We start from the raw sequence: 17,202 nt of genomic DNA on the forward strand, positions 1-17,202 counted from the left end.
TGTATTAGTGCCATCTGGTGGTCATTTGGGGCGATACCACATCACGGTGTCTGCTACGAATGGTCAAAGCATGATATTTCTTGTTTGTTTTAAACAGCACCACAATAAAATTCTGAAAGACAACTGTTAATTCGGTGTAAAACGTCTTTATCCCAATTGAACACACATTCAAAAATGAACATTTGTTACATATATAAACTTTCTATTTGGTTCAAACACTGGAAAAGGTCAAACCAGTACCTCATATGCAAAAATGTCCACCTTTGCTTATCAAGCATACAAAGAAAACATTTCTGTATGCAAACACAGGATACAAAGCCTACTGACCTCTGTACAAAAATCACAGATGTCAATTTCCAGCAATGAATTTAACATTTTTGCAGCAATGCATTGAAACAATTTCCAATGTTACATTTAGGAGCCCACCAGCCCATAACTTGTCAGTCAGTGGAACTCTGTTTGCAGCAAGACAGAAAAAAAACACTTGACCTGTCTTCTTGAACAAGAAACTATATAAACTACATCAAGAAGAGTGTTGTAAATTTGGCTGTTGCAAAATACTGCCACAATTCGAGTGTCATTTAGATTTGTCAAGACGGATGAACCCAAACACTGCCGAACGGCAAAACTGAGGGGGTCAGCCACTTCCCCACCCAATGTCAAACTCTTCATACTCTTTGTACCGCATACCTACATTTTTTTTACGCCTTTAAACTAAACCCTCAAATCCACTGTTAAACGTATAACCATAAAATAAACGTTTTGGCATTGTGCATAGTCTGGAGCGTGTCTCGCTCTTTATAGCAGCTCTTTTTCAGCTTTCCCCTGAGTGTTTGTTCAAACAAGTAATGAGGGAAATACAAACAAGTAAAAATAATCCAACATATTGCTACACTAACAAAGAACATGAAATGGGTTGCCACAGCACACATTTTCACATGGCATGTGAATATTGATTTAGGAGTAAAGAATGTAAAGAAAAACAGCATGGTTATCACTGTAGTGATGTAAAACTAGTACTCTCTTAGTAATAGTTTTCAAAGCTGAAACACGTTGACCACAAATAATGAATTACACATTTTACACGAATAGCTTTGTCTCTGTACCATCTACAGAATAGCATTCAGCGTGTCAGCCTCATCTTCGTCATCATCATCAGAAGTGTCCGGATAGATGACAAGGAAAGCCGCAGCAAGGCAAGCGAGAAATGAGCCTCCCGACGCCACCATGGGGACAACCCTCACCGTACCAACGGCATCTACGACCACACTGAGAGCAGATGCCACAACGATCTGAGAAATGTACCCTTGACACGACAGGATGGCGCAGTCGATGCCAAAACCTCGCCGAGAGTTACCGGGGCTGTGATGAATATACTGTGACAATGAAAATAAAAGACGCAAAGTTTTATATACGTCATTCTTTACTTATACATCCGCTGTTCAATTACACAAACGCATGCCCACTAGAACAAAAGAAAAGGATGATACTGACCTCTTTGATTTCATGGTACTGTCCCAGCAGAGAATAAGGGCAGTAAGACATGCTCAAGCAGATCATTCCCATGGTGCTTATCATCACCATGGCAACATAAACATTTGGAAAGATGGCCATAATGGCTGTGCCAATAGCGAAGCTTAGAGTGCCCAACATGTAGATGATTTTTGTGCTCAGGTCATATCTGTTGAGTATCCTCTGGAGCACATCTGTAAAACATGTTTGTTTTATGATTTGAAATCAATCGGAGGAAAACCGAAAAATGACCAAATGTGGAACGTTGCAGAATCAGTTACACAGAGATATGTCACCGGGTATCGTCTCACTGCCAGCACAGAACGGAAATTTTCTCTCAAAAGCGAGTTATTTATCAACACGTAAATAGAACACACACCTGAGCAGAGGGCAGCAGTAGCCGCATAGATCACAAGCCCCCAGCAGCCCATCTGTACACCTTTATTGTAGCTGTGAAGGGCGGTGGAGTTAGCAGCAGCCTGGTTTTGAAAAACATACCATCAACAGGAATATCGAATATAAATAAAGGGTGCACCATGTCACAACTAATTCAATGAACATGCAACTCACACAAAATTGGTAACGACGATATACAATATATCAAATTCTTACAGTTGGGTCTCCTTCAAAGATAACCTGGCCCATGAAGTCGGTGTAGAACACAGCCTGCGCAATCATAGAGAACCAGGTGAGGAGATGACAGATGCACAGGCGCCACAGCTGGGGAGGCATCTTCAGCATGGACAACCACAACAGTTTGACCGTCGTAACAGTATCTCCATCCTCGCTTTCTTCATCTTCTTCGAGCCTGCGAGACGCGGCAATGCCGCTCAGCTGCGGTTTCCGCCGCCTGTGCCGCTTAGCTAGTTTATCGATGTCATTCAGGCTTTGCGATGATTTGATTGGTCCACCCACGTTGGCATGCCGACGCCGCCACTGACCCCGTACGAAGGCCCCGCGTCTATGGTAAGAGAAAGTGAAGGAGTGCTGGCGGTAGAAGGAAGGGTGGCGCTTACGCACCGCACCATTACCGTTGGATTGACGCAAACCGACTTTCGAATGATCTGAGGTGTGCGATGCACCTGCGTCTGGCATTCGGGGATTAGCGAAGCTTCCATTTATATCCTTGGTGACACTTTTGCCGTTGCTATCAGGCTTACGGTCAACGCACTGACCGAGCTGGCTAGTGTCGTGTTGAAAATTCGATGGCTCTCCATGCTCTTCCTGAAATAACTCTGGTTCGATGTCACACAGACATTGGCCATCGAGATCCAAGTCTAGATCTGGATCAAGATCTATGGTTGCATCTGGCATCGCCAGAACAGAGTCACTTTTACTCCGCACTAAATCGATGTTTAAGAAGTCTGCTGGAACTTCACGCTCAGACCGGTCGTCTTCGTGGATTGAATATGGCTCCTCTTCAGGGATGAGTTCAAGCTGAGGCAAGAGGCGAGCGGACGGAAAGCTGCCGCAGGGCTTAATAAGAGGCGGCCCTTCTTCATCGTCATCCTTCAGGTCCCCTTGCTGCTTGGGATTATGTGGGTGTTCTTTGATGCTGAACATATGAAGCGTCGTAGAAATGATAAAGATGATGGCTGCAAAGAAAAAGAGGACCTGCTCTTGGGCCTTGAAGGCTCGACCTAGAAAAGTATCGGTCCAGTCCAGCCCTCCAAACATGTAACCTATGGCACCTCCGAGACCTAAAAAGACAAGGACATACATTATTTACAACTGGAGAAATAGTGAAACCTTTGCTTTCGTTGTTTAAAAACTAGAAGATGCATTTTATTTACGTGATAGTTCACCAAAAATGAAAATTCATCATTTACCCTAATGTCATTCCAAACCTGTTAACATTCCAAACAACGCTGGCCCCGTTGACTTCCTTTATATGGATACAAAACCACCGAGACTTTTCTCAAAATATCTTCTGTAGTGTACCATAGAAGAAGGCATCATATACAAGTTTTGAGCGACATGAAGGTGAATTAATGACATTTTGGGGTTCCACAGTAACAATACAAAGTGTCAAACTGAGACACAAATCCATCTAAGATCAACATATCTCTCACGGTTTCAGACAAAGTACCTGCTGAGAAAGTGTGGATGTTTAGAGCCATATCCTGTTCCTCAGTATCAGCCACGTCCAGGAGGTAGGCTCTAACTGGTCCGTCCAAAGCATCAGCACAGAAGTCCAGAATCACCACACCAAGCATAGTGAAAACGATCCCAATGGGTTGATTACTGGTGACGTCACCCACCGACAGACCTGGTTAACAGACAGGTTCAATTTATTGTAAAAACAAATATCATGTTTATATTTACTCAGAACGAAAACGTAGGTAATATGTAATTATTCATTCAACATGGAAAGGGACTTTAGTTTGCCATGTAACACCATATACTGTAGATCTTTGCTTAACCCTCGTGTTCTGTTTGGGGTTTATATGACCCAAGACCCTCTTCAAAACATATGCATCATTATTTTTTCATTAATATATTTCATGACTTTTCCTAACTACGTAAGATCTTGTGACCAGAAATGTGTTTTACTTAGTTATTACGTTTCGAAAGTCCGCTGAGGCATGACTGCAACGTACATGATGTGATGATCTCAGCCATAAACGTTATTGAAAACAAAGGGATTTAAATCTGTTTGGCATCTGAGGTCAACACGGAACACTTTTTTTTGCATTTAGTTGCTTTTCTGAAATGAACAGCTAATGATACCATTATTTCATTTTTCGATCAGATCAATAAGCATGAATTGAAAATGAATATTTGAGCAGAAAAAAGCTTTCTTTCATAATTATAATTATAACTTTCGCACTTTAATCATTGGAATCACAGTGGCGCAACCAATGAGGAAGTGAAGAAAATCTTAACAGAACACGAGCGTTAACTAGTAGCAATTGCCTAAAGAAAATGAACGATTTTGAAAATCACCTATGAGAGATCCATTGAGAAATAAGGCCAGTCCAATTAACACTCCTACACAGAGAGCTAAAATGAAGGGCCTCCTTCTTCCCCATTTTAAAGTGCAACGATCGCTTGCTGAACCGATCAGAGGTGTAAAAATTAAACCCAAAATCGGGCTAAGAAACCACGCAAGGCTGTAGTACTGCTCTGGGAGACCTGTAAGAACAAAGAGCAGGTTGACAATGTTCAGATAAATCACAACCTGGACATTTACTCTAATGGACCAACACTGTGTGTCCACTGGAGCAACTCTCATATGATGTAGAAAGTTTTACTGTATGTCTGCAGTTCATTAACCCACCATTTAACACTATAAACCTTTTACGCAAGAGAATTAAACCATTTTACAGCAATGATCTAATCTCATGTTTCTTAATCTTATGATATTGCGGATTGTATAAATATAAAATTTTAAATGGATAACATGCTTCAACTATCTTGTATAAATGGCCTTGTGCAATACTTCTGTTTGGGATCTCAGAGACCCCTAGATATAAAAACAATTGTACAGATGCTGTGATCTCAATATATACGTCTACCTTTTAACAATTTTTAAAAAATGATGTTTGCAGAATGGATACAGCTGTAATAACATTTGTCAACTAGGTTATGATCAGGTAACAGAAATTAATAAGCTAATTTACTCCATGTACATCACTGGTGTTTCTTTGCGACCCAACAAAAAAGTCAAACATTTTCTAGTCTAGCATTCAGAACTCGTGCCAAAAATCATGACATCGAAAAACAGTTGATTACTCAAGGGAAACTGAAAGGCTGTTAAAACTTCTCGTTTTCCTCAAAAGGTTTGTGGACTGTTCAAATGTGTATAAGCACTAGACGTCATGTGTGTGTCAGGATGCTGACTGCGAATGTGAGAACAGAAAGTGCAGACAACAGACATGTCACATGTCAAATCCCCAAATCACAACCCTTGTGTGGAATTTTTTTTTTTAAAGACTAACAACAATCTAACCACGGTTGCACCCTTCTGTCTGCGTGCTGTAAAAAAGTCCTCTGTAGATCAGGTTATGGTGAGGTTATCATCTTTATTATAAGGCAATGAAACTTATTGTTACAAGCATCAAGGGACAAAACTTAAGAGATGGTTTCTTCAATACACATTGCATTTAATGTACATTTTATTGTTTACTATAAAGACAATGGTTGATCGTATAACTACAGATTTATGGGACGGATATATTACACCTACACCTGATCAGTTAAGGACTTTTTTAGTGACACCATGAACAGAGTAATATGCTTAATCGGTGTCTGGGAAACCAGCCTTTAAAAGTTTATTGGATAGTGTAATATTCCAGATATTTTCTGCCATTAAAGCTACTAAAACTGCTTATGCTAAGACAGAGGCCTGAGAAAGTGCCTTTAGTTCACAGCGACTAAAACCTCTTGTTATTAACCCTGCATGCTGACATTGCTCTTATTCTACAGCGAAAAGAGAAATGCGCATTTTGTGTGCGGCGGTGGAAACAAACATTCCACAATCTTACTACTATTACACACGGTTGGCATTGGCAAAGTAGGGAATTGTTGCCAAATCCGAAGGAATGCTCAACTAAATGTTTATTGAAAGGCCTTAGGCCTGGATTAAATTAATAAAATCCAATCACGTATTAACCCTATATCTATAAACTGCAGAACTGAGAGTGCTGTGTGTTCTAGTTTCTGCAAAACTGTTAAAGAACATTGTTTGGCATGTTTTGGTTGCATCAACTATTCTAACATTTTATTCAGATTTCAAGATTGTTATTTCCAAGTTTTTCTAAACAGGGCATTATTAACATTTTCTAGAAGCATTTTAAAGCATGTGACTTTAGATAAATAAATATTTGTTAGGGATGCAGCGATATGTAAATTTTGGCCGATAACGATAACCGATCATTCTTGAACATTGGAAGCCGATAAATGATATATTGGCCGATATACCGTAACTAAATATTAATAGAACATTTTCTGAGACTGAAAATTCTTTTTGTCCCCTTAAAATCATGTACCGAGCCTACTTCACACTAGGGCTGTCAAACGATTAATCGCGATTAATCGCATCCAGAATAAGAGTTTGTGTTTACATAATATATATCTGTGTGCTGTGCATAATAATTTTGTATTTATTAACACATACACATACATGCATATATTTAAGAAAAATCTCAAAATTAATAAACATTTATATATAATTTCAATTATTGGTTAATATAAATAAATACATGTAAATATTTCCTAAATATGTATTCATGTGTATGTGTTTGTATTTATAAATACAAAATTAATAAGCACAGTACACAGACATATATTATGTAAACACAAACTTTTATTCAGGATGCAATTAATCGCGATTAATCGTTTGACAGCCCTACTTCACACTGGTTAAAGATTCTTTAACTTTTAAACTTTTCTGGTAGAATGTTTATTTAATAAACAACCCAGAAAGGTGTTCTCAATAGCCACAAGTCTAACAGGTCTCAGGACAGAAAGCATTCAGACTCAAACAATATGCTTTTGTTCCTATAATATACACGTTCATAAATATCTACATACTACAGTGTATCAACAAGAAAAGACAGAAAGACAGTACTGTACTGGATTTTAACTGCGAGCAGCGTGCAGCTGAAGTGGTTCAACCAGAGGAAATGATTCATAATTTATCAGCTATAATATATCGGCCTAAATTTTATTATCAGGGATGCACGGTAAATTATCGGTCATATCGGTATCAGCCGATAAATGGTCATTTTAAATGTTATCGGTATCGGCCATGACCGATAATTTACCGTGCATCCCTAATTTCTATTCATAGTAATGGCTGATCACTAACCTAGCTGCAGTAGCACAGGTGTGACCAATGCCGTTTCCATGGCGTAGCAGAATTCTCTCCCAAACATAATGGCACCGTGCATGACCCATAACCGCTTCGGGATGAGGTTTACAGAATCCTCACTGGACGAATCATCGGACGAATCCACTTCCCGCTCTCTCTCTGCATCCTGACCCTTCTCCGACATGACTGCCAGGTCCAGTACTGGAACAGACTCCGAAACAGCGGTTTTGGGTGCCATACTATTCTGCATATACGAAGCTGGTGCGGGGTCTTGGTCCAAGAATGGTTCCTGTGGTACTTACCCACTCCAACTCACAAGTCTAAACTCCTTTTTTTCAAGCCAAACTTTCGTAATCCACAGCAGGTTTCTGATTATAAAGACACTAACCCATAGTCAAAAACACGCTCGTGTTGTTTTAATTTTTCCGTGACAGATTTACCAACCCTTGTAATGAATACAAATCCATATAGAGCTTGGTTGGTGTAACTCACAAGTCATGTTTTCTTGAAGGATAATAGGGAAAACGGGGAGGGCACGGAGAGCAGAACAGGTTGATGTGCCTTCGTGTGCCTCCATGGAATTACTTATTAATCTAGATGAGAGCAAGAGAGATGGAGAAACACAGAGAATGAGAGATACCGACAGAATTCTTGGCAATTGCAACTGACACACAGAAAGATCAAGGCAGTGGAAAAATGTCAGTGACAGGCTAGCACAAATTATTAGCTGGGAAAATTCTGGCATTCCGACAGTAAACATAGTTTTGCTGAAGCCTGACTTATTTGGCATATATCTGCAATCCCGGGAGAAAGAGAGAAAAAATAAAGTGTCTAAACAAATAAAAAAAGACAGATACTTACACTGGGTTCACACCAACCCACATCACGTCTTCCGCGAAGATTGAAAATATTTGTCAGATCGCTCACGCAAAAATAACTAACTTTTCCCGTGAGTAATAAAGACCGTGGAACGCGATTGTTCGCATTCGGTGTGAACCCAGCATTATAGATACTTATTGCTAATAGGGAATTTTTTAAGGTTATAATTATAAACCATCCGCATATCTCTGGGTTCACACCAAACGCGAATGAAGCGTTTTGCATGAGTAAATTACATACGAAGTCAATGCAAAGACGCGTATAGACACAAAGTCACGGCAGACGGTGCGAATGACGCGAATCGGGCGACGCGATTGACGCGCGTCTTCCGCGAAGGTTGAAAATATTTGTCAGATCGCGTCACTCACGCGAAAATAACGAACTTTTCCAGCAAGTAAAGCCGCGATCACACTTGACTTTTGGCTCCATTTACTTCCATTCATACGCATGCGAATGCGACAGTCCGTTCGAAGATATTTCGCTGCGTAGCAAAGTTCAAGTTTGGTGAACTCTGACCTGCGAATTCGCATCACGTGAATGCGTGAGACCAATATAAGATTAAAATGACCTCTCGGTAAAGTAATGTAAAAGATGGAGTAATCCCACCCATTTTCGCAGCACTGTCCGAACGAATTTAGCATGCTCAAAGTCTAGTCTGACCGCGGCATAATAAAAAGCGTGGAATGCGATTGTTCGCGTTTGGTGTGAACCCGGCTGCACAAAGAACATCGTCTACCATCACAGAAATGACAAACTGACAAATATTTTCTACAAAAACTGTAACTGTGTGAATTACATTTACTGCTGGGTGTGTCGAATTTCTGTAAATTATTTTATGGGTACAGTCGTCATCCCAACAGACTTTTTGGTGCCCAAAGTCAAACTTTAACTGTCTTATAAAACTTAACTTAATTATATTTCCTAAATAAAATGTATAACAATAAATATCGAAATCTGTCGATATACTCTCCGTTACTTAAGGCTAAAATACACTACAAGACTTTTGCTCATATTTTGCCCAGATTTTGCAGTCTGGACTTGTTGCAGAAAGTCTGTGCCAGTCTGCAGATTTCATCAGTTAGTGTGTTTCTATCTGAAACTTTCAAAAAGTCTGCAAGTGTATGATGTCTAGTTAAAAAAAAACCTGTTCAGACTTTAAAAGTGTTGTAGTGTATTCCAGCCATTACCTGAGAAAAAATTACCCGCGATTCTGCTTGCGTGCATCTATTCAGACAGAGCTATCTACTTTATGTGGTCACTGAAACGCTGTTAAACGTACTGGTTAAAAGAATACGTAATGTAAAAACAATATGATTTGATTTTTGGGAGTAGTTCAGCATCTATTATGTTCTACTGCAGGATGGTAAAATCAACAATCGTGTGTCAAGTCTCAAAGGTCATTTTGAATGACATAGTATTACATAAGCTTTAAACGTAAAAAACATACCACCACGTGTTGCTATTTGCAACAGTTAATATGGTTACACTTTACAATAAGGTGCTATTATTTAACATTAGTAAATGCATTAGTTAACGTTAGATAACAATGAACAATTTATTTTTTCAGCATTTATTAATCCTTGTTAATGTTAGTTTATGTCAATACAGTTATTCATGTTAATTCATGATGCATTAACTAATGTTAACAGTGACCATGTTTGATTTTAATAATGTATTAGTAAATGCTGAAATGAACACGAATTAACATTAATAAGTGATGTATTAGTATTGTCCATTGTTAGATCATTTTAGCTAATGCATTAACTAATTGTTAATAAATAGCACCTTATTGTAAAGTGTTACCGTTAATATTTCAGAAAATAAATACAAAATAGCATTTAAATATTTAAAAAGTAAACTGTAAATAAAAAAACTTTGAACTAAAACTACTACTACTACAAAAAAACATCAAGACATACCTCTTACTTCAAGCAGCATGCGTTTCATTTAATGCCAAAAATATCAGATAAAATTGAATAGAGTTGTAAAGACAAGCATTAAAGTCGGGAGAAAGACTACAGACGAACACACACACTAAAGAGACACAGCCAGACAGTGGCAGGACTGAAGTGTGTCATTCGTTTACTGAATACATGACGCTCTTGATAACTGCCCGTCCCATGTGCGCTATTCTGATAAGACTACACCCAGCAGGTTCTGGCAGGTAACGTTCTGTCCCAGTCTAAGCAGAGCTTTCACGACTGTCCAGGCCTGCTGTAATGAAAACCGAATGAACCAATAGACACCTGCTTACGGTATATCGATACAGACATGATATACAGTAGAGCCAGGTGTAGGTTGAGTGCCTGCATGTGTTTTTAAAAGACGAAGACGTAAAATATTGAGGAAAGGTGCTACTCGTATACTCACGCTGAGCTTTGTGCTACACCCTTTAAATAAGTGTTAGCCTCTATTGGGAGTCATGCATAAACAAGTAACGTTATCGTTTCCTATTTGCGATTTGAAGTACGCCCGGATACCAAATATTACACCTAGTCATCTTTAAACATCAATATCAGAACAGCATTACTCATATGAACAGCCTCTCGGGCTAAAATAAACGAGACTATAACAACTAACGTTAGATCACAATAACACGATTTTCCCAGGATTTAGAGGATTGCCAGATCACCAGACTGCACGCCTCGATCCGTGTTGTAGTTCTGCTGCGTATCTTTTACATCATACACAATATAATCGTGTCCCCGACCGTATCCCTTGGAAGTTTAACGTGATCAGACTCCGACTATAAGGAAGGAAAATGTAATCGTTTGGATTTCGCTTGACTCAATATGGATAGCTGTCTGGCTAACGTTACTGGTTGTACAGTCTGTTAGCCGGGCTGCTAGCCTGCTTATTAACTTGCTGCCACTGTAAATTAAACAGATACTTTCGATTTCCGAGCACGACGAACGTTCCGACTTATTAAAGTCATCTTCATTTATAGATAAAGAAAGAATCTGAACATCCACAAGTAAAAGAAGTTGTTAATGAGCCAGATGTACCTGCTCTCCTGGATCAGATGGCGTATATTGACTGCATCTATTGTCTGGCTGAGGTTGCCAGTCGTTACGCTCTAAAACCCTCCTCATAAGTAATAAGTACATCGCTCGTTTGTGTCAACTAAAACCTGTAGCAGTCATAAGGAATCATAATTAAGCCATTAGTTATATCACATGTAGTCAGTGCTAGAATTGAAGGGGGCCTGGGGGATTCGGAACCCCCCATAAGAAGTAAAAAAATAGACTTAGGGGCTCCCTCAGATATTTGATAATGACAAATGTGATTAAATTCATGCAATTAATATGGTAAATTCCGTGAATTAATTATTTACAATAATTTATATTAAGTTTGTTTATGGGCTTGTTGTCATGTCTCTTTAAATTTTAAAAGGCCCGCCCCACGTCTGAAGACATATAAATGCATATAAATGCAGGATTCACTCTTGAAATAGCTATGATTGACATATTGGTAGCCATAGTTAGTTCCTGAATCGGGCAGACTTTAGGACTGAAATAGCTGACAGACTCACTCATAACAGTCCCTTGCCGCCACCTACTGGACGTAACTATGTAAACTGCACTGAAATCGTTGAAAAATCCCCCAAACACTAGCACACAGACTGACAGCCGGTCTTGTCACAATTTATATTTTTGATATCTAATAAACTAGTTACTTGCATTTAAACAAGTCTTTGGAACAAACATTATTATCACAAAGTGTCAATCATCCAGTTGTTTTTAGGGAAAATAGTAAATACTACATTGGTAAATAATGCTAGAATTATTCTGTTGGACGTACACTACTGTTCAAAAGTCATTTTTATTCACCAAGCCTGCATTGATTTGATCCAAAATACAGTAAAACAAGCATGTTCTTTTATGTAAGCCTGTTTTGAATAAATAGTATATAGTTACGCATATTATGATCAAATCTGTTGTGTATTTTGTATAAATTGTATATTGCGAGACTAACCCCCACCCCCACCAAAAAAAGTCTTAAGGGGGACCCCCATAAGACTTGATTCAATTCGAGCACTGCATGTAGTGATTACTAATCGAAGACATAACGACATAATTGATGTCTTAATGTAATATTTGATAAGGAACCGCTGTCAAATGTGTTCAACAATGTAATTAGGACTACAACAAAGCAGTTTGATAGTTAACAACTTTACCACAAATATTAACGGTAAGTGTTATTGAAAGTTTAAGAAAAGTACAGTATTGCTTTGGATATCAGTTTTTATACGGCGTTGAAGATTTTCAGGTTTCGGTCTAAACCCCTTACCCTAGGCATTGAATTATTTCATCGGAACTGAAGTTTCCTGCCTTTAAACCTGTTTTGTTAGATATTTGTATTCTGTTATAATTTTGTAAAACAATGGAAGTTGTCTTGCAAACAGTGTTGTTTGACATTTCTGAAGACATACAAAGCATTTATGACACTGTAGGCTTTTTATTGCAAACGATTATGTTTAACGTGTATACTTTCTGTAGGCATTAAACTGAGTCAGTCTTTTGTGCTGCTCTAAAGCAATGTGTTGGGTAGTTTAATTTAACAGTGAATTTAAAAGTTTCGCATACAACACATAAAATCTCCACACTGAAGTATTTACAGTAAAGAAAATGTAAAGATCTAAATGTACATCCACAGCAGTGTGTTTGCCTTAGTTCAACACGGTAATGCCAACCCTTTAAATACTGTACTGCGTCCTCTATGTTGGATGGCTTGCCTGCTGGTCAGGACTCATGTTTATCCGTATCGTACTATTAGCAATAGCAATCACAGTTCCGGATCCCTTAGAGCTTTTCTGCATGCTGATAATTTCACCACTTGTCTGTTCTCTCTCTGTCTTCCTGAAAAAACTCTTCATGGTCGACTGAAAGTTGGTAGTGACAAAACAGTACACCACAGGATCCAAGCAACTGTTCAGGCTGCTGAGGGTGACAGTCACGTGGTACACGATCACATGATGGGGCAGATCGGGATGGAAGTAGACCAGAACTTGTCGGACGTGAAATGGTGTGAAGCAGACGGTGAAGATCACCAGCACAGTTAACAGCAGCTGCACGGCTTTCATGCGTCTGTCGCGGCTCTGCTGCATAAGGCCAGGGCTGGAAAGGGCGCTCATGATCCTGATAGTAAACACTACGATGATCACCATCGGCAGGAAGAACTCAAACACGGTCAGCACAAAGAGTTTGGAAAGGCAGCAGGCCGAGTGCTTGAAGGCCGTCGTGAGGAACGAGTAGGTCACGATGATGGCAAACAGCCAAATGCAGATGCACACCGCTTTGGCCACGTTGGGGTTCCTCCACTTCCGTGAGGCCTCCACCTGCACGATGGCCAGGTAGCGGTCCACGCAGATGCTAGTAAGGAAGAGGATGCTGCAGTACATGTTGACAAAGTAACTGAATATGTGCATGTAAGAACAGTTGACGCACTTTCCCCCACTGTAGTACAAAATGATACGAGTGGGCAGAGACAGGTTCACCAGCAGATCTGTCACCACCAGGTTAATGGTGTAGATGACTGACGTAGTCTTTGGTTTGGTGCGGAAGCAGAAGACGTACAGGGCTAGGCTGTTGAGGGCCATTCCTACCATAAAGATGAGGGTGTTAATGACGACCAGAGCAATCCACAGGCTGTAAAAGTCATTATAAAGGCCCTCGTCGAGATGGGCTAGTCTGTGTAAATACGGTTCACGGTATGGTGGTGAAGTATTGGTTGTCAGGGGCGGAGCTGATGTTGCAGTGAGGTTTGGATTTGATGACCCCTCTGTCCCGGTCAACTCCATGGTTGGGGAGCTGGATCTGTAAGAAAAACACAGGAGACAATAAAGGAAATTTTGCAATTGACACATTTGTTTTTGAATTTAAATCTATTTTTAAATTGTAGAGATACACCAATACTAAATTTGTCCAGCCGTTTATTCAGAGTGATATCTGCAGATACCGAAGATTAAATTAATATTTCGTAACTTTCGGAATATTATGTATTCATATAATGACTATTAATATTGAACATCAAACAAAATTTGCTTCCATCGACTAATGCCGATTATTGGCCGATATATCAACGTATCTGCATTAAATGGTTTGATTTTATTTATTTAAAAATAAAACAAGACTGATTACAATATTTATTATCTAGAACTTGACTCCTAAGAGAGTGTTCCAATGCTACTTATAATTAAATTAAAAAAATTAACTTTTATTCAGAAAAATTATTGGTAGCAAAAAAAGTCAAATTATTGTATAATTCTGCCTTATGTATTTACAGTACAGTATACTTTTTGCTGTGGTCAGTAAGAAATATTATAAAAGACTAAGACTCTCTGTAGTCTTAGTATGCCAGGACATTAAAAAAATTACAGTTTTAGGACCGAGTACATCAACATCTCAAACCCGTGTCACATGGTACATCGTTGCATCATGGAAAATAGCCTCAAAAAACAAATATTCTCTCCGTCCACTGCAGGAGGAATGAGACCAATAAACAAACAGCCTGAACGCTTGTGACGAAGATGTGCCTACGGTCTGGTATAGTTCAGAGGGTGCTCTGCGTGTTTATAATGAAGACTACTGGGAAGTATTTGTTTGGAGATTGAGGTTCGTGGGAATGGATCTATCCTGCTATTACGCAGATGAAAATACCCCACGATCGAGCATCAATTTCGAGCAGCCTCATCAGACCGCTCACTCCTTTATGCGTTTATGAGTATTATTCTCCACACCTTAATTGGAAAGAAAGATCGATATTTAATATTTATTTACCAAAATATAGTTGCTTGGGTATTAGAGACAAGTGGCACATAATCAATTGAAATAGTTGAACAACAGCAAGCACTGTTGCATGGATAAACGTAAGGTGAACAACTTTTGAATTCCTAAAGTTTGCTCTGCAGAATTTTTAGATTTTGGTGCTGTTAAACAATAACGGTGAAAAATTCTTCTGATCACTGACAAACTTATCAACTGTTTGTTAATGTAAAATGATTCCTTTGTCTCTAAAACACTATATTTGCAAATCTCACTGGAGACCCGGTTCTCAAATATAAAGAGGGAATAGCAACAACAAAAAGAGTCAGTAGACTCAGCAGAGGTTATGGTCTCTTGCGGTAGCAAAATTCTTCTTTGTTGTAGGCAAAATTGTGACGTAAAAGAACATAAGCTTTGGAAACAATTTAAAGATGAGTAAAAATTATATTAAAGATTAAAGATATGAGCAACCATATTTAAATAATACCTTGCATTTCCAACAAAGAAAAGAAAAACAACTAAATAAATAAACAAGCAAACTTGAAATTCCAACAAAAAGCAGCTGGTGATAAATTACTTTAAACCAGTAGTCAGGAAGATAGGTTGGCTTACCTGCACATGTGTAAGGTTAAGTAAAAAAAGCAATATAATAAAGGCCTCTGCTCTTATATTCAGATTAGTGCCTAATGTTGCACTGATGTCCCAGAAAAACCTGTTAATGGTGAAAACCTCATTCTCTGTGCTGAAAACATCTTCATCTTGCTTGAAGAGGCAAACAAAGTGTCTCCAACTCCCAGTCTGGAGTGTCTGAGCTGCAAGCCTCTTTTTCTGTTTCTCTCTTTTCATTCCCTCCCTTCATCCTCAAATTAGACAGGAAGTTCGGCTCAGTTTGGATAAACCCTGACATTACAAACATAGGATTAAGAGATTCGATGCTTAACCATTTTGATTGTTTTCAATGTGGTCTTCTGAATGATTTTGAACATATTTTAAACAATGTCATTTAGTATTACCTGAAAGCAATTTGTACAGTCAGTATCCTGAAACTAAAAAGAAGTACTCAACATTTTCATAGACGGTTGCTTATGCTTAACCATGATACAATGTCATTAACAACATACATGCACTGTAAGACCTTGCAAAAAAGATGACTTAAAATGACAGTTCAAATAAAAGAACAGGATATATTACTGCCAGACAAGTCTCTGCTTTTTCCACATTTCCTGTCTGGAAACTCATCCATCATCATCTGGCCTCGTCCCCATGTTTCCGAAATGTCTTGAACTAAAGATATAAAGAATTATAAGTTGTCAAATGTGACCTGAGACTGAGTTTAAATCAGTGGTATTGTGTGTTTTCTGTTGTCTCAACACTATGTTGTTATTGTGGGAGAACATGAATCACATTACAGACAGACTATTGATAATCATATTTGTTTTGTATTACTGTTTGATTCTGATACCAGGTAGTATCAGAGGAGCTGTTCGGCTATAGCAACCATTATAGAATTGTGTCCCTATCAAGATTTAGTTTTAAAAATCAAATGATAATTTACTGAGTGAAGAAAAATCTCCATTGTCTTAAAAATGCTGTTACCTCTGTGTCTTACTCCTACTTAATAATAATATGACAGTTGCACACAGTTCTGGCTCTACAAAATAACAATTCAGTTTACCTCTGACAGGTACAAAGAATTTCCAAAACAGAAGAGCACTTATTAAGTGCTTTTTATGAAAGATAAAGGGTTGATCAAGCCGAAGACAGCGTGCTTAATCCTGAGCCCTGACATTAAACAGGATGTCACAATGATATAGGGCAGAAATAGAAATTCTTATTTTCATGCAGACCCCTCACATATGTGACTATGAGAATGTACAGCGCATGTTATCTGTGTATATCAATGCAACAAAAACAGAAAACTGAAATGGTAACCAAAAAAAAATAGAAGGCCAAAAAACAAAGCACTAGAGATAATTTTCTCAAGTAAAACTTCCTAAACATCCTTAAATTAAAATACATTAATCCGAGAAGCAAAATGACAGGGTATTAACAATTGTTTATAGAAAATCTATCTCGAAATAGTCTTATTTTTTCCACTTTGAACAATATATAGTGAGGCCTTTAAAACTCTATTTTTGATATTAAAAGCTGTATAATATATAGTCCTATTATACAGCTTTTAATATCTTTTGCTTCTCAAGTACATTTATCGTATAAAGATTTTACGTTTTT

The 17,202-nt window shown here is 38.5% G+C and overlaps 2 protein-coding genes across 3 annotated transcripts; both read right to left on the reverse strand.

Annotated features, from left to right (window-relative positions):
• Positions 1–136: 136 nt before the first annotated feature.
• On the reverse strand, positions 137–11,282 carry slc45a4b (solute carrier family 45 member 4b). 2 transcript variants are annotated; one of them, XM_057340465.1, is made up of 8 exons: positions 11,212–11,282; positions 7,325–7,920; positions 4,459–4,647; positions 3,602–3,781; positions 2,125–3,212; positions 1,892–1,991; positions 1,495–1,706; positions 137–1,376 (listed from the first exon to the last, which is right to left on the reverse strand). In XM_057340465.1, exons 2-8 carry the CDS (start codon positions 7,575–7,577, stop codon positions 1,110–1,112), a joined length of 2,289 nt encoding a protein of 762 aa, XP_057196448.1. In that variant the 5' UTR covers positions 7,578–7,920; positions 11,212–11,282; the 3' UTR covers positions 137–1,109. The 2 variants fall into 2 exon arrangements, with proteins under 2 accessions (XP_057196448.1, XP_057196447.1); XM_057340464.1 differs by lacking the exon at positions 11,212–11,282 and adding an exon at positions 10,126–11,198.
• A 1,379-nt stretch (positions 11,283–12,661) lies between these two features.
• Positions 12,662–16,902, reverse strand: gpr20 (G protein-coupled receptor 20). Its single transcript, XM_057340388.1, has 2 exons — positions 15,583–16,902; positions 12,662–14,022 (listed from the first exon to the last, which is right to left on the reverse strand). Exons 1-2 carry the CDS (start codon positions 15,588–15,590, stop codon positions 12,924–12,926), a joined length of 1,107 nt encoding a protein of 368 aa, XP_057196371.1. The 5' UTR covers positions 15,591–16,902; the 3' UTR covers positions 12,662–12,923.
• Positions 16,903–17,202: the final 300 nt, after the last annotated feature.

Source organism: Triplophysa rosa, linkage group LG8 (assembly GCF_024868665.1).
Source record: "Triplophysa rosa linkage group LG8, Trosa_1v2, whole genome shotgun sequence".
Classification (NCBI taxonomy): Eukaryota; Metazoa; Chordata; class Actinopteri; order Cypriniformes; family Nemacheilidae; genus Triplophysa; species Triplophysa rosa.

What these genes read in the sequence shown, in the direction of transcription:
- slc45a4b (XM_057340465.1), bottom strand. Translation starts at nt 7,577, where the DNA reads ATGCAGAATAGTATGGCACCCAAAACCGCTGTTTCGGAGTCTGTTCCA. An exon ending in TACTGCTGCCCTCTGCTCAG is followed by an intron (nt 1,707 to 1,891) that starts GTGTGTGTTCTA and finishes CATGTTTTACAG; the next exon opens with ATGTGCTCCAGAGGATACTC. An exon ending in AGTACCATGAAATCAAAGAG is followed by an intron (nt 1,377 to 1,494) that starts GTCAGTATCATC and finishes TCATTGTCACAG; the next exon opens with TATATTCATCACAGCCCCGG.